Here is a 16,946-nt window from a genome sequence, read left to right as displayed (position 1 = left end):
CACGTTTATCTGCCCTACTGTGCTGAATATTATGAATGCTTCACAAACAGTATATTGGCAATAGAAATGCATTACAATCTTTATATGACAATTCTTTATCAATTCTTTATATGCTTGGGATTCTGATCCCTTAGAAGGAACAAAAATAGCACTATAATGGGCATGAATACGAGCTAAAAGAAATCTTTGTTTTTTTTGGCCATGCAAAATCTGATTGTTTTGTTAAGTAATGACACACCTTTCTTTTCATAGCAAACACTGTGCCTAATACACATTAATACACATAAACTTAATTCACATTCACCCTTCATGTAGAGCTGAAAAGATAAATAAGACATGTTCCAAGCACATGAATGAGCTAGTGAAGTTGTATTTATTAGCAATACGAACAAATGCTGGCCTGATATTTGAATTGTTTCTACTTTTATGGTATTCCATTTTTTTTATCTTTTTGTCTCACAATTCAGCAACATTGTAAACTGTTCTATCAGCATTGTGAATTCTGTTAAAAAAGAGGTACTGTACAGAGCATACACTGGGCATTGTCGATCTGCAGTTTTATTCATCTTTAATTTTATCTAGTGTAAATTCACACAGAAAAATCTATTACAGTGCCATCCCTCATTGAAATGATTATTATCTCATGACAAATGTATTATTCATTTAAAAAAATAAAAATAAATGAACATGCTGCTATTTCTAAATGTTAAATATAAGTGCATGAGCAAAATTCATGAGCAAAAATATCTAGCTGAGATATCATATTGTCCTACAGAAACATATTATAACGTCAGAATGTCTTTCATTCATTCAGGTGCAAATAAGCAACGACATCTGTTCTAAAATGGTAAAAGGGTCAGCTGATAATTGATTCTGACCTCACTAGATTATCCTCTTACAGCCAAACCACAGGAAGACAACTTTAGCCTGGCATTAACTTTGGGATTGGTGTTGATTTGGGTTTTGATGGTAGATGTGTGTCTCTCCTAAAGTAAAAAAAATACTGAAATATGAAATAGTGTCATTTAAATGGTTAGTTATTAATTTATTTATTTACAAAATATTGCAATATAAATATTGTAAGATTAGTGTTGTTTAATTCATTGAATTATCTTTTATTCTCTTTAATAATTAGATTACCAGTTACTAGGGTTATATGTGTTGGGTTAGTATGTTACTGGGATGACTAATAACCTAGTTACTGAGGTCTAGCACGTGACTGTGAGAATTAAGCTTTGTTTAAGCCGTGGCATATTCACGTGAGCCGCTGATAGTGAGAGGCAACAGTGCAGAGAAAATATTGCATAAACCAGCTACAAACAGCATTAAGAAGTGATTTAAAATATATAAAAACTAAATTGTGCAAGAAAATGTATTTTGTTTAAATTAAATGACCAAACAATCAACAAATAAGCAAATAAATAAATATAGTTTTTATTTATTTATAAACAGTTAAATAAAATGAGTAAGACAAATAATAATGCTGTAAATAACAAAATATTTGTAGTAGTCTTTTAGGTTACTTTTCTCAAACTTTCAAAATACAAATAATGCATCTCAAGACTAGTGATCAAACAATATTATTTTTTGCATAGCAGATGAGAGCAGTGAAATGTGTAAAAAAATGTGAAATAAAAATCTATTAAAAAATGAAAAATCTGTATAATAAACGGATATAATAAAAAAAATATACATAAATTATGAAACATTTATGTCTGTTGCTTTGTTAAAAATACACATTTGTGTGGTAAAACACTTTAACACGTTTTAACAAAGTAAAATGTATTATTTGGATATTTTGATTTAATATATGCATTGTAGAATCTTATTGAATCAAGACCAGACAACTATAGAATCTTGCATACCAAAGAGGAAACATAGACGATTCCCTTCCCTTCGAGTCCGAAAGGGACCAAGCCTACTGACGCCTCCCTGTCTAAGAGGATAGCCATCGTCTTATCTCCAGAGACCCATAAAAACAGGAGACATTTGAGAAGAACATCTGGATGTCTTTAAAGAACAGAACCTTCAATGTTCCTGACCGGTTTACCATAAATAAAAGTTGCATAATCAACTGTACAAAGCATGTGGCATCTGGAAAGTTCCAGCACAGACCCTCCCTGATATCTCCTGACCATTAACGCATAAATTCAATGATGTTGTCAACCAGGAGAGACGGTTTTACAACTGATGTCCGAGCTAAGAAAAACACCAGATCTCCACGAGAATGACATTCCCACGACCTCCCGTTTCCCTCCAGCAGAGAAACGTGACTTTTTTCTTTGGCAGAACAAAGAAAATCAGACCTTTTATAAGGTATTTCAAAAAGGACACATAATAATTGTTGCTGCTATTAAAATCAATATATACAATATATATATATAGACAATATATATTAAGGTTGTATTTCATGTCATTTATAAGCTTGCTGTGTTATTGGAATCTATGGTATTATTGTAATCTCTCGATGTCTAATTTTTCCCGATCACTATTGTTTAGTTTCACATGCTTGGTGTGATTATTTAGAATTTAGGATCGTTTAATCTATGCCTTAACCGTGTAATAGATAAAATTGATATATGTACTTTGGGTATGCAAAATACTTGGTGTTTGATTTTGAATGAAAGCTAGTTGCATCAACGATAATTTGGTGTGGATGAAAGTTGACTTTTCTCATCATAATGTATGATTAAAACATTTATAAGAGTCTGCCAGGATATGTTCTTCATTTTAAGAAATAATTCAGCAAAGGTTTTACACACGGAAAACTGAGCCGTGCGGGGCGGGACACCCACCCTATAGGCACAATCTGATTGGAAGAAACCTCCCGTGGGTGGACACCAAATCGGGCCATTTAAATGGTCACAGAAGCTTTGCTTGTGGCTTGCTCGTGCGCTGACCTGTTTGAAACTTCGGCTCCTGATCTGATCGCGCTGTTAAGCGCTCTCGGCCATATACCATCTGGCAAAGATCCACACATGCCTTCAAAGTTCTGACCAAAGAAACTTTAACACCTGAAGCCGTAAGAACTGAAACAAACTTCCTAAGAGCGTCGTCACGTCACAGAAAACCAACCAATTGCAAGAGGGCATCCCCAGTGACATCGCGTGACGACGACACATCAGCAGCCAATCAGCCGGAGGTTCCCGCCGACCCCGTGGAGACTGCGCGGAAACACCGATCAGCTGTCAAACTCAACTTAAAGCAAGTAATCAAACAATTCTCCATAATTCTGCTGGAAACCGGTTGAAGTAATTTTAAGAGTAAAGACAGACGACTTCTCTGCTTGTAACTCCCTCAGGGCGGGGTTTCAGTAACTAGCAAAAGAGTGCTAGTTTAAGCTTTCTTCAAGTTCATTGCATGCAATGTTTGTATGTGTACGTATTCTGTTTTGTGTTATTTTAGCTTAGTAGTGTTGTAGAGTAGCAAATAAACTTTGATTTATTAAGAAATCTTGTGTCTGGTGCTATGTGATTTTCAAGTCTTAAACTATTTGCGAAAGATCGCATTACCTATGCTCATGAATTTTGATAAAGTACTATTTGGTTTGTTTTATCGTTGGTCATGAATACGATAAACAATATTGTTAAAGATATACTGAATTTAACGATTCGCTGGACGAGTCGTTAAAACCTTAGAAATTATATGTTTTGATTGATATCATATCAATATTGAATCTTAAGAATAGATTCCCTAAAAGCTAAATTAAAATAAGGGCTAATCCTTACAGAATATAGTGGTAAAATACTTGGTATAAAACTATAAAACCAACAATTTATCAGTAGTAACAGGCAGTTCTCTGTGAATCGAATGAAAACACAGTGGCCTGTATACACTGTAAAAAAAAAAAAAATTGAGCCAATTTAAAATTTTAAGTTGGTTCAGCTTTCTTTTTTTTTTTTACAGTGTAGTTTGATTGATTTTTAAAAGTCCATATCAATGTTAAAATCCACCCCTACGCTCTGAGTATGAATGATATTCATAGGCTTTAATATCAGGGTCAGGATGTAACAGCCGGCTCTGCTTAGCAAGTATAACTGATAAAACTACCATTTGGTCTCCCAACTGAGGGAATGAGAACAAATGTGCAGCATATTTCTTTTTTACACCGTTATCTGTGTGAGTGATAAAACATTAACAGGATGTCAGATTTCCTGTGTCCAGAGAGTCTCTTTACACCACTGCAGCACAGAAGAATACAGGAAGTTGCTTTGGCAGGCCGGGAATGAGCTGGATGGATGTGGTGGAACCCTGTAGAGAGAACAGTGAGAACAATGAAGGCAAGGAGGAAGATACACATTGATGTGTGAGCAGAGAACTCAGTGTGCTGTGCCAAGTATCACCCAGCTTGCCCTGCACAGGTGTGTTACCAGCTTGCAAGGGTCCCGGCCTGCTGCAAACCAGCTGCCGAGGGACGTCCATGACCGGGCGCACTGTTTGAGACAGCCGAGAAAGGGAATGGCTTGCCGCTTCCCGAGATTGTCCCTGCGCTCGCCCAGAACACGTTCATCACCCATCGGTGTGACATAGAAAACCATCTGGCTGTATGCTGAGAAACACGGCTTTAGAGAGAGGGGGAGGAGAAGCATTTACGAACAACCTGGAAGAGTGCGAAAGAGCTGTAGGTGTGCGCTGAGAGGGATATAAGAATATGCCGGAGAAGAACACATTTCTAGTGCTTCGACGTGCTGGGGAATATCATTAGTATGTTGTCAAACTGTGATTTTTCTTTTGTATATTTCCACTGAAGTGTACAGGAAATATACTGTCTGCCTCAGTGGGAAAAGAAAGAAAGAATAAAAGAAAATCATCATTTCGTTTTATTCCCATTTAGACAGTCATACACAGGAGCTAAAATTCATTTAAAAAGTTAGTTAATAAAATAATATTTTTTAGAACTACTTAATTTATTAATTTAGTCTTTATAAGATGTAGGTCCCCTGGAGCTGAAATTAACTTAGGAAAGGAAAGGAAAGGAAAGGAAAGGAAAGGAAAGGAAAGGAAAGGAAAGGAAAGGAAAGGAAAACAAAGGAAAGGAAAGGAAAACAAAGGAAAGGAAAGGAAAGGAAAGGAAATTTGAGATTCTTGGGTGTATGGATAACATTTATGTTGAAATTAGTATTTGTTTGTTCGTTCATTCATTCTTTTATTATATTCTATAAAAAATTGACAATGAACAGACATGAGCAGCATTCTTGTGTGAATTATATTTGAAATCATTCTTGTATATAATTATTGTATTTAGTACATTTACATAGCATATACATTTGCCAAAAAAGGTAATGTTTCATAAATAAGATCCATTGTTATTTTATTAATAATATATTACTTTCAGTACCTTAATGTGCAGAATATTACATTTATTTATTTAATTGTTTATTTGCTGCACATAATTAAAAGAGGCAGAGGTTACAATTTCTTTGTCTTTGATTTCAATCACTCGCTTTGTTTACAACAACGAGGGTCAACTTCTCAGTTCTCCAATTATGTATTATGTTACAGTTAATAATAAAGTTCATGAACAACTTGAAATTAACATTTTGTTATTTACACTTTAGGTTATTGCAAGTAATTAGAAACAGCATAAAAGACAGTATTTAAATATTTTATTAAGAGTGTAGAATGAAAGGTCCTCCAGTGTACACCAAGCAACTCACAGGAGACCATGTTTTGCTGTTTTGGACTAACATGGCATTTTCTATTGGCAGTATGAGGAAAGGAAATGATGTTCGCACTATAGTGTTATATTAGATATATTTGGCCCTTTAAAATGGACTTGTGTTCCCTGGCTGTTTTATGCTCAGTAATCATTGGGGCTGATGACTCTCCTGAGATGGCTGCTCATATGATTAACTATACCGCTTCACTTTAATGCCCGACAACTAGATGTATCGAAGGCATCCATTGGCTCATTCAACATTAAACCCTTACTAATGTTAGACGCAGGAAAAAGATGACTTATGAGGCCATTTTAGTTTATTTTCCATTGCTCAAGGTTTGTGCTTTGTAGACCCTGTTACGTGCCTTTGGAAACTATGACTGTAGTAGTTGCATAAAAATTGTCTGCAATTTTGTACAATACAAACCAAGCAATATTAAACAACAACTAAGTGTGGAAGTTCCTGTAGGATTTAGTTTGAATTAATAATGGGCTACAGCTGTTCGAAATGAAAGGCTGACGTGAGCGTGATATGCTCTATGCAGTGAACTGATTGCAATGTGCAGTGTGTTCTTATGCTGTCAGCTGCTTTAAATCACATGCTGCAGTCGAAGAGCACTCATTAAACCCACATAACAACACCTGGATGCTGGATGTGTGCTTTGGAATAAGATTGCTCTTTCGCAGCTTGAGAGAGTTCTCATTTAATTATCAATTTCATGTTAGATGCTTCCCTTAAAATCATTTTGTACAAATAAAATAGACACCAATGAAGCATTCCATGACATTGTAAGAAAGAAGTGTACTTAATTATATGGAATGTGCACTTGTGTCATACTTCAGATCTTAAAAGTACATATTTAATAAATTGTACTTGCGTAACACAATATTAATTAAAGGTTACACTCTATTTTATGTCCTTGTTACAGTGTAATTATATATTTAAGTTCTGAGCAATATTAATTAACTACATGTACTTACTACAGCAGGGTTCCTCAAATCTTAACCTGGAGGGCCAATCTCCTGGGCCCGGTTTTTCAAAAGTAATCCACTAGGATTTTGGATAACGGATTGGATCAAATCTTGAAAATGGGTTTTTCAAAAGAAAAACCGGATTACATAATCGGATTAGATCACGTAATCCAATGTTGGTTTTGATCTGGATCAAACCTTTAATTTGGGTTTTTCAGAACTTTTTTGTAGGATTTGGATCACTTTGATCCAAAAAATCTGGACTAAACTGATCCCATCAGAAGGGTGGATTCAGCGTGGATTTCATGCCCAAAATGTAATGAAAACTTAAAAAATGTATCAAATAATACTATATTTGGATCATGCTGTATCTTACAAGATATCCTATTTATTCATAAGGTTTTAATTTTATTTGTTCATCCGTCAGGCTACAGTGATTAGGTAGGCTTTAACGTATTCAGCCTTTCAGTATAGGCCTACAGCAAAGTAGAAAGAGTTTGGCCTCATAAAATAATCCCCCAAACAGCTGTCAAAATTGACCAAAAACAATAAATTTTATTCTGTCACTAATTGATATATATTCATCACAATCGAAAATATTTTTGTTTTTACAATATTTATTAGTGATGCATGCAATGCTGACAGAATAACCAAAAAAATGCAAAGAATGGCAATCACTGATTTTTGAAATCCAAAACAAATCCAAATCAGAAATAGTGTCTAACTATTGCGTCCCTTGTTGCTCTTTACATATCTATAGTTCTACATTGTGATTTCCTATCCTGTTTGAGCACTGGTTATCCAGATTTGTACAGCCTGTCTTGACTTTTACCCAAGATCTCACTGGGGTCATATCTTTCAATCTGACAAGCAACAACAGCAAAAATCACACAGTGTTCACAGATCTGCTCTAAATCTCAGGTCTCTAATTGCATCTATTGTTTCTTTCTGAACAAAAAAAAACTTAAAAAAAAGAAAAAAGATATCTTCTTATAGTGCCTAATTATATTTGCATCCATGTGGCAATAAAAAGTAAATCATGCATTTTTAGTCAATAGAAGAGTGAAATGATTAGGGAAATGCTTTTTGAAAATTAAATAGTGAGCAAATAAAAATGTTTGTGTGTTATTATCACAGGAACCCTTCTGGTGGAGAGCATGCAGATAAATGGGAGAGCAGAAGACCCTGACAGGACCATTTCTTTATCTTTACGGGACAACCACGACTACTGGGTCATTCTGGACCCGGTCAAGCAACGCCTGTATCTCAACAGCACCGGACGAGTTCTGGACCGAGATGTAATTATTTGTTATACAAATCTGAAACAGCCATTGAATGCTAGTGGTGCAGAAATCACACTGTGCCTTTAAAGGAATAATTCACCCAAAAAATGAATATTTGCTGAAAATGTACTCACCCTCAGGCCATCCAAGATGTAAATGTGTTTGTTTCTTCATCAGAATAGATTTGGAGAAATTTAGAATTGCATCACTTGCTCACCAGTGTAGTGCTCAATCTGCCGTGAATGGGTGCCGTCAGAATAAGAGTTCAAGCAGCTGATAAAAACATCACAATGATCCACAAGTAATCAACACCACTCCAATCCATCAATTAACATTTTGTGAAGTGAAAAGCTGTTTGTTTGTAAGAAAAAAATTCATTTAAACTTTTGATTGCCCGTAATCCATAATAACTAGTGTTGTCAAATGATTAATCGCGATTAATCACATCCAAAATAAAAGTTTTTGTTTGCATATTATATGTGTGTGTTCTGTCTATATTTTTATTATGTACAGGAATATATAAATGCACACACATACTGTACATATTTTTTCAATATTTACATGTATTTATATTTATATTAATATAAGTGACGAAAGTGAAAAGTGATGTGAGGCCAAGTACGGTAACCCATATTCGGAATTAGTGCTCTGCATTTATATCATCCAAAGTGCGCACACACACACACACACTGTGAACATACACCCAGAGCAGTGGGCAGCCATTTTTGCTGCGGCACCCGGGGAGCAGTTGGGGGTTTGGTGCCTTGCTCAAGGGCCCCTCACTCGTGGTATTGAGGGTGGAGAGCGCTGGACATTCACTCCCCCCACCTACAATCCCTGCCGGACCTAACCAATGGCCTCTAACCATTAGGCCACGACTTCCCCCTTTTTCATATAATTTATATTATAAATAAATAGATTTCATATATAAACGACCTATTTTTCTGAAATATATACATGCATGTGTGTATATTTATATATACATAATAAATATGCACAGCACACATACATATATTATGTTAACATTTTTTTTTTTTTTTTGAATGCGATTAATCGTTTGACAGCACTAATAATAACACGTCCTCCAGTAAAAAAGTCCTCTCATATCAGAATCCACCAATATATTTCGTTTTGGACTGTTTTTACTTGTAAATGATGCTTGATCTGTGCATATTTCTCTCCTGATTCAGACGAGATCTCTTTTTCACTGTAGAAAGCAATATTTAATTCATTATTTGACAGGGACAATAGACAGTCAAAAAACTGCCCCAGAATTAGCTACAGAGCTAAATTTTTAATATTATGGATAGAGGACTCGTATTTTAGCCAGAAACAATGCTTTGACATTAAAAACATGCAGCTTTTTGCGTCAGAAACACAATAATTGATGGACTAGAGTTGGGTAGATTACTTATTGATTATTGTGATGTTTTTATCAGCTGTTTGAACTCTCATGGCACCCATTCACTGCAGAGGATCCATTAGTGAGCAATATCTGCCTTTAAGTCTCAGGTGAACTATTCCTTTAAACATAGAAATAAAACATGAACCTGTTTAGGATTTTCTAAATCTTAAAATTGTTTTGCTGATAATATAACTTGTAATGAAGAAAAAAAAATCCACTGGTGGTCTCGGACTTTTGGACCCTTTCTATCCAAAAGAGTTTTTTTGGTTCAATCAGAACTATGATAAAACAAAAAAGTTCCTCTCTTTTACTTGGAAATCTGTTGTTCACAGCATGCACTTTGTAATGGGCTTCACAATAGACTGCAAGCAAATGGTCATTTTTCGGTCGGTCTGCTGAATGCACACCATGCAAATAAACTTGCTCGATTTGTCTCTTTTATTTTTGTCTTTCAGCCTCCCTCCTACATTCAGTCCATTGTGGTGCAGGTTCAATGTACTAATGAGCTCGTTGGCACGGTGATCCTACACGAGGTGCGGATAGTCGTACGGGATCGAAACGACAACACCCCACGCTTTCAGCAGCCACGCTACTATGTAGCGATTAATGAGGTGAGTTTCTATTTAGCAGGGCCTCTTTTGTTCTTCTTCTGTAGCTGTAATGACTTTTTCATGAGTTACTTTACTACAGTTTCTGGAGAACATTGACGTCACCGGCATTCTGGAGCACACGTTATTAGAAGTTTGCTGAAGTGAGTTGCTTTAGCTAAAACTGAACACTTGCCAGCTGTAATTGGAAATTCAATCAGGGGATTGTGCCAGTGTGATGGTTTACCCACAACGGGGTTATTTTGCGGTAAATGAAATGCAGTTGTGGGCTTTGGAGCTGAAGCATTTATCTGTTAACGTTTCTCTGTCTTTGACTGCTGTGTAATTACTCCAGAAGTGCTGTAGCTCACTGAATAAATCTGCCAGTCACCTTTTCTGACTTATTTAGCCTCTCTGTGTTTTTCCACCATACGTTATGGCTGTATTCCCATTGCACCGTTGCTCGGTATGCACGCTTTTGGCTGATATACTCTTTCTTGATATACTCTGCCTCTCTTTTTTTGCTTCCCAATTCACAGCAGTTAAAGTCCATGTATTCTGGCATACACTACCAGTCAAAAGTTTGGAATAATTAAGTCTCGTATACTCACTAAGACATTTATTTGATCAAAAATACAGTAAAAATAACAGTACTACTGTAAAATGTTTTACAATTTTAAAGAACTGCTTTCAGTTTGAATATATATTTAAAGTATAATTTATTTATGCGATTGCAGTGCTGAGTCTTTATTTCTTTAGTCTTCAGTGTCACATGATCCTTCGGACATCATTTTTTTGCTGCGCTCGAAATATTATTTGTATTGTTCTTTTTGTTAACTGTTGAAAATGGAGCACAACTATTTTCATCATTGTTAATAACAAGAATAATGTTTCTTAATATTTTAATGTATCTTAATATTTTTTGGTGGAAAATGTGACATAGATTAAGAAAATAAATAAATACTCATGTGACACTAAACACATTTATAATGTTACAAAATATTTCTATTTCAAATTAACGCTGTTCTTTTGAACTTTATATTCATCAAGTAATCCTAAATGTTTTCTGTAAAAATATTAAACAGAACTAATTGGTTTTTCAACATTTATATTAATAATAATTATAATTATGATTTACTGTATATATGAATTTATTGTAATTAATAATATCAATATTGATTAATTATTCCAATAATAATTGATAAAACTTGAACTTTAAAAAAAATGAAATAAATCCAGTATTGGTGACCATAAAATATTTTTTCAAGGTTATTCCAAACTTTTGACTGGTAATGTGAAGTTCTACATTATATTGAAACAAATAAAAAAGTATACTGTCTATGTGAGAAATAATAAGTCCTTTTTATAAAGTAATAGAGGTGAGATTTTTTATTTGGTTTATATGAGCTGTCTGGAACGTATTTTGGATATATATTTTAATTATGATGAACATGCGACAGCCATGAACATTTGCAGCCCTGAGAAACAGAATCTTCATTTTCCATGTGTCTAAAGGACAAAGATATGGACAGCGCTAGATGGAACATTTCAAACTAATGTAAGTTAATGTATTCAAATTCATTATTACTTAGTCCGAAATAAGAGATATGCAAAGGGCAGGAGTTGAGATGTAAAACTTTTTGACTGTGAATGACAGTAATGCCAGTTTCATGGTGCAGATTTCGTGTGGGCCTGCCATTACGGTCACGATACGTCGCATTCTATGACTCAGTCGTTACCATTAAAAACGGCGTCCGTTTCTGGAAATCCATTAGTCCTATTTTTATTTTTACCATCGCTTTGGATTAGCTTCCGAGAACATTCAACATGTAGTGTCATGGAGAGTCTGTAGGAATGCTGCCTCGGTCTCCAGAGATCTTCTCACTTTGGACTGACTGCATGGAGAATGTGTGGCTTTCAGCTAATTGAGAGTTGTTCCCCGGAGAGCTGTCAGTTGAGATTTCCCTCATTAGGAGGCAGCTTCAGTGGCAGGCAGCCTCCTCTCGAGTGGCCTCAAAAAGCGGCAGGTTGTATTGCCCACTATCGATTTCAACCGGAGTTTGCAATGTCTGACTGACGCACAGATAAGGGGGACTAACACAGCTCAGTCTATCAGTCAACAAGCACTGCAGAGTGCATTATATACGTAAGTCCGCCGAGTGCTGAAGCAGCCTGCTGAGTTTAAGAGAGACGGTGAAGTAAATAATTATGTTGGGGAAAAAAGCATTTGATGGACGTGTGGATTGAATTGCAAGCCGGTCTAAATGGCTAAAGGGTTGTGCGTGTTCACTGAGTGGCTGCAGATGCCATGAAGTTATAGCGGGGAGAAGTTCAGATTAACTTTCCATTGATCAGTGTCACTAACTTAATGTCCTTTTGCCCTACAGCTATTGAGATTGATCAGATGTCTGAAACAGTAAGCTACAAGAGGCTGTGCTATAGTGTGAATATTGTCAAGCTGAAGGCTGTTGTGTACCATTTTAGTCATGACTATATTTGCTTTTAGCCTTTTATTTACATCAGTGCCAAGAAACATGATTTGCTACTTGTGAGAACAGAAAGGACAATCTCATTCAGGAGATCATTTGATTGGACGAGTCATCAATGTTTCAGTCCCATAAAGCCTTTGTATCATATCTGAAACATGATTTTCTAAGGCCTCTAAATGATCAACATGATGAAATATTTGCTGAAAACAATGCACTACATGTCTTCCGTCATCGGATGGATAGATTATACTTTTTTAGTATGTAAAAGGCCTTCAATATAACTGTAAAAATGTCCACATTAAGGTTGTGGTACACGTCTTTATTTCTGTGAAATTTTAAATTATTTTTATGAAGTAAACATGTAGAGCAACCTTTTCATTGTTGGTAATATTTCAAGATTAACATTCCCTGGACTGAAGCTTCCGATTTACTATAGTTGATGCAGTCTACACTATCAGAAAAACTGTACCACAGCTGTCACTGGGACGGTGCCCTTTCAAAGGGTACTAACATGCACAATTTAGGTACTAATATGATTGCAAAGGGGTATAACATTTCCAGTCAATTTCCCGAAACTTTCCAGCAGTCTCAAATCAAAATTCCCTTGATATTTTGACATATAAGAGGTCATTGTGCTGACATTCTGTAAGTTTCAGAACTCAAAACTTTCTCGTTAGCCTAAAAACAGCTTAAATTGAAGCCAGTCTGCCAAAATGACAAGTTGTAGAATGTGCCACTTTATGATGTAATAGTGTAGCTAAACACTGCCTTCGCAGAAGAAGAACAACGCCTGCTTCTACATCACTGCCTGTTTAGCCCCGCCCACCGATTCACGCATGTAGTTGGTAAATGACGAGAAAGGCAAACGCAGCTCTATGCAGAAAACAAACAATAAACTTTATTTGATGGGCTTTATTTTTAATGAATTTCCAGATCATGTCAGTAAGAACTTGTTCACTTCATTTTACCGTGGATTTATTTACAAACAAGGCACAATTCGATGTGGGATTTACAGAAAGATTGAAACTAAAAGCTGTGCTGACTATATTTTATCCGATGTCGCACCACACAAGTGTGATTAACTGTGTTTATACTCTTCCAAGCCTACAATCCACCACACCTATTCAAATGGAGCGTTTCGATGAGGAGGGTCAAAAATAGGACATAAATAGCCTATTAATTCTAAATGATGTTTTATGGCTTGTTTGATTTTGCCCTATCAAACAAGCCATCCTAATTCCCACAATGCTAAAACTGACCTAGTGATGGCCAATATTATCACAAGGGTACATAGATTGGGGTGAGGGTAATCTTTTGTTGAGTTAAAGTATTCTCTATTTTTTTCAGCAGTATTTTTATTTTTTCAAAGACCCTAGTCCACCAAATCATCTATTGTGAGGGTGTTTTAATGTTCACTTTAGGTGATGTGGCTCCTGGAAGGTCTATGTGTGGCACTAAGGTTGTTTGTGATATAGATTTATATTGAATCCACAATTATACTTGAAACCATGTTTGTTGGACCTCAGAGAACAGTAGCTACAAAATAATAAAAAGCAAGTTCATGACCCCTTTAATTTATATACACCCTTTAGGGGTAAATTAGGAACAAAGGTGTACCTTTTGAAAGGGTATCGACCCAGTGACAACTTTTGTACCTTTTTTTTTTGAGAGCATATGTAAGTGTATTAATCATAAAAAGGGATTTTTATATCACCTCTTAATTAAATCTAATGAAAGGAAGGAAGTGACGTGTGGCCAAGTGTGGTGTATAATGATATACTAATACTAATAATTGTAATACTAATACCAATAATACTAATTAAAATTAACAATATACGCGCAGGGAAACGACCCTCTCGTTCACCGGGGTGAACTCCAACACATGGCGGCTGAGCTGGGGGGCTATAAGCAAACCCACACCAGCCCGCCGCCTCTCACCATGGGCAACTCCAGAGTGGTGAAGAGTCCATCCTCTCTCGAGGAGTGTGGTTCCAGAGCCCAAGCCGTGCGTAGAGGTGATCCCGACTATCTCTAGTCGGAACCTCTCAACCTCACGCACAATCTCAGGCTCCTTCCCCGCCAGCGAGGTGACATTCCACGTCCCTAGAACTAGCTTCTGTGTCCAGGGATCGGGTCGTCGAGGCCCCCGCCTTCGACTGCTGCCCGACCCTCTTTGCACCGGCCCCTTACGGTCCCTCCTGTAGGTGGTGAGCCCACAGGAAGGCGGCCCCACGTCGCTCCTTCGGGCTGAGCCCGGCCGGACCCCATGGGGGGAGGCCCGGCCACCAGGCGCTCGCATACGAGCCCCAACCCCGGGCCTGGCTCCAGGGTGGGGCCCCGGCTGCGCCATACCGGGCGACGTCACGGTCCTCTGAATGTTGTCCATCATAAGGGGGTTTTTGAACCGCTCTTAGTCTGACCCGTCCCCTGCGCCTACGGGTAGGGGATAGGTCTCTCACTGTCGTTTGTGCCTACGGGCCGAACGGCAGTGCAGAGTACCCGGCCTTCTTGGGGTCTCTGGGAGGGGTGCTGGAAAGTGCTCCAACCAGGGACTCCGTCGTTCTACTGGGGGACTTCAATGCCCACGTGGGTAGCGACAGTGACACCTGGAGGGGCGTGATTGGGAGGAACGGCCCCCCTGATCTGAACCCGAGTGGTGTTCAGTTATTGGACTTCTGTGCTAGTTACAGTTTGTCCATAACGAACACCATGTTCAAGCATAAGGGTGTCCACCAGTGCACGTGGCACCAGGACACCCTAGGCCGTAGGTCGATGATCGACTTTGTGGTCGTTTCATCTGACCTGCGGCCGTATGTCTTGGACACTCGGGTAAAGAGAGGGGCGGAGCTGTCAACTGATCACCACCTGGTGGTGAGTTGGATCCGATGGCGGGGGAGGAAGCTGGACAGACTTGGCAGACCCAAGCGTACTGTGAGGGTCTGCTGGGAACGTTTGGCCGAGTCTCCTGTCAGAGAGATCTTCAACTCCCACCTCCGGCAGAGCTTCGACCGGATCCCGAGGGAGGCTGGAGATATTGAGTCCGAGTGGACCATGTTCTCCACCTCCATTGTCGAAGCGGCCGCTCGGAGCTGTGGTCGTAAGGTCTCCGGTGCCTGTCGAGGCGGCAATCCCCGAACCAGGTGGTGGACACCGGAAGTAAGGGATGCCGTCAAGCTGAAGAAGGAGTCCTATCGGGCCTGGCTGGCTTGTGGGACTCCTGAGGCAGCTGACGGGTACCGACAGGCCAAGCGAACTGCAGCCCGGGTGGTTGTGGGGGCAAAAACTCGGGCCTGGGAGGAGTTCGGTGAGGCCATGGAGAAGGACTATCGGCTGGCCTCGAAGAGATTCTGGCAAACCGTCCGGCGCCTCAGGAGAGGGAAGCAGTGCCCTACCAACGCTGTTTACAGTAGAGGTGGGGAGCTGCTGACCTCGACTGGGGATATCGTTGGACGGTGGAAGGAATACTTTGAGGATCTCCTCAATCCCGCCGTCACGTCTTCCATTGAGGAAGCAGAGGCTGAGGGCTCGGAGGTGGACTCGTCCATCACCCAAGCTGAAGTCACCGAGGTAGTCAAGAAACTCCTCGGTGGCAGAGCACCGGGGGTGGATGAGATCCGCCCTGAGTACCTCAAGTCTCTGGATGTTGTGGGGCTGTCTTGGCTGACACGCCTCTGCAGCATCGCGTGGCGGTCGGGGACAGTGCCTCTGGGGTGGCAGACCGGGGTGGTGGTCCCTCTTTTTAAGAAGGGGGACCGGAGGGTGTGTTCCAACTACAGGGGGATCACACTTCTCAGCCTCCCTGGGAAAGTCTATGCCAGGGTACTGGAGAGGAGAATACGGCCGATAGTAGAACCTCGGATTCAGGAGGAACAGTGTGGTTTTCGTCCGGGCCGTGGAACACTGGACCAGCTCTATACCCTCTACAGGGTGCTGGAGGGTTCATGGGAGTTTGCCCAACCAGTCCACATGTGTTTTGTGGATTTGGAGAAGGCATTCGACTGTGTCCCTCGCGGCGGCCTGTGGAGGGTGCTCCGGGAGTATGGGGTCCGGGGTCCTTTACTAAGGGCTGTCCGGTCCCTGTATGACCGAAGCAGGAGCTTGGTTCGCATTGCCGGCAGTAAGTCAGACTTGTTCCCGGTGCATGTTGGACTCCGGCAGGGCTGCCCTTTGTCGCCGGTTCTGTTCATAAGTTTTATGGACAGAATTTCTAGGCGCAGCCAGGGGCCGGAGGGTGTCAGGTTTGGTGACCACACGATTTCGTCTCTGCTTTTTGCAGATGACGTTGTCGTGTTGGCTTCATCAAGCCAGGACCTTCAGCAGGCACTGGGACGGTTTGCAGCCGAGTGTGAAGCGGCTGGGATGAGAATCAGCACCTCCAAATCCGAGGCCATGGTCCTCAGTCGGAAAAGGGTGGTTTGCCCACTTCAGGTTGGTGGAGAGTTCCTGCCTCAAGTGGAGGAGTTTAAGTATCTTGGGGTTTTGTTCACGAGTGAGGGAAGGATGGAACGGGAGATTGACAGACGGATCGGTGCATCTTCTGCAGTAATGCGG

The 16,946-nt window shown here is 39.3% G+C and overlaps 1 protein-coding gene across 1 annotated transcript in view; it reads left to right on the top strand.

Moving 5' to 3' along the window:
• The window catches only part of LOC306857863 (protocadherin-15-like), a gene marked incomplete at both ends in the record, with an annotated part of 196,347 nt that overhangs the window by 29,831 nt on the left and 149,570 nt on the right, over positions 1-16,946 (top strand). Inside the window, 2 exons of the mRNA XM_079398102.1 lie at positions 7,769-7,929; positions 9,775-9,930. Of these exons, the coding sequence (XP_079254228.1) occupies positions 7,769-7,929; positions 9,775-9,930 (317 nt within the window). The remainder of the gene's footprint in view (positions 1-7,768; positions 7,930-9,774; positions 9,931-16,946) is intronic.

Source organism: Barbus barbus (assembly GCF_936440315.1).
Source record: "Barbus barbus genome assembly, chromosome: 38".
NCBI lineage: Eukaryota > Metazoa > Chordata > Actinopteri > Cypriniformes > Cyprinidae > Barbus > Barbus barbus.
The sequence above is the reverse complement of the archived record's forward strand: the minus strand, read 5'-3'. Positions and strand labels throughout refer to the sequence as shown.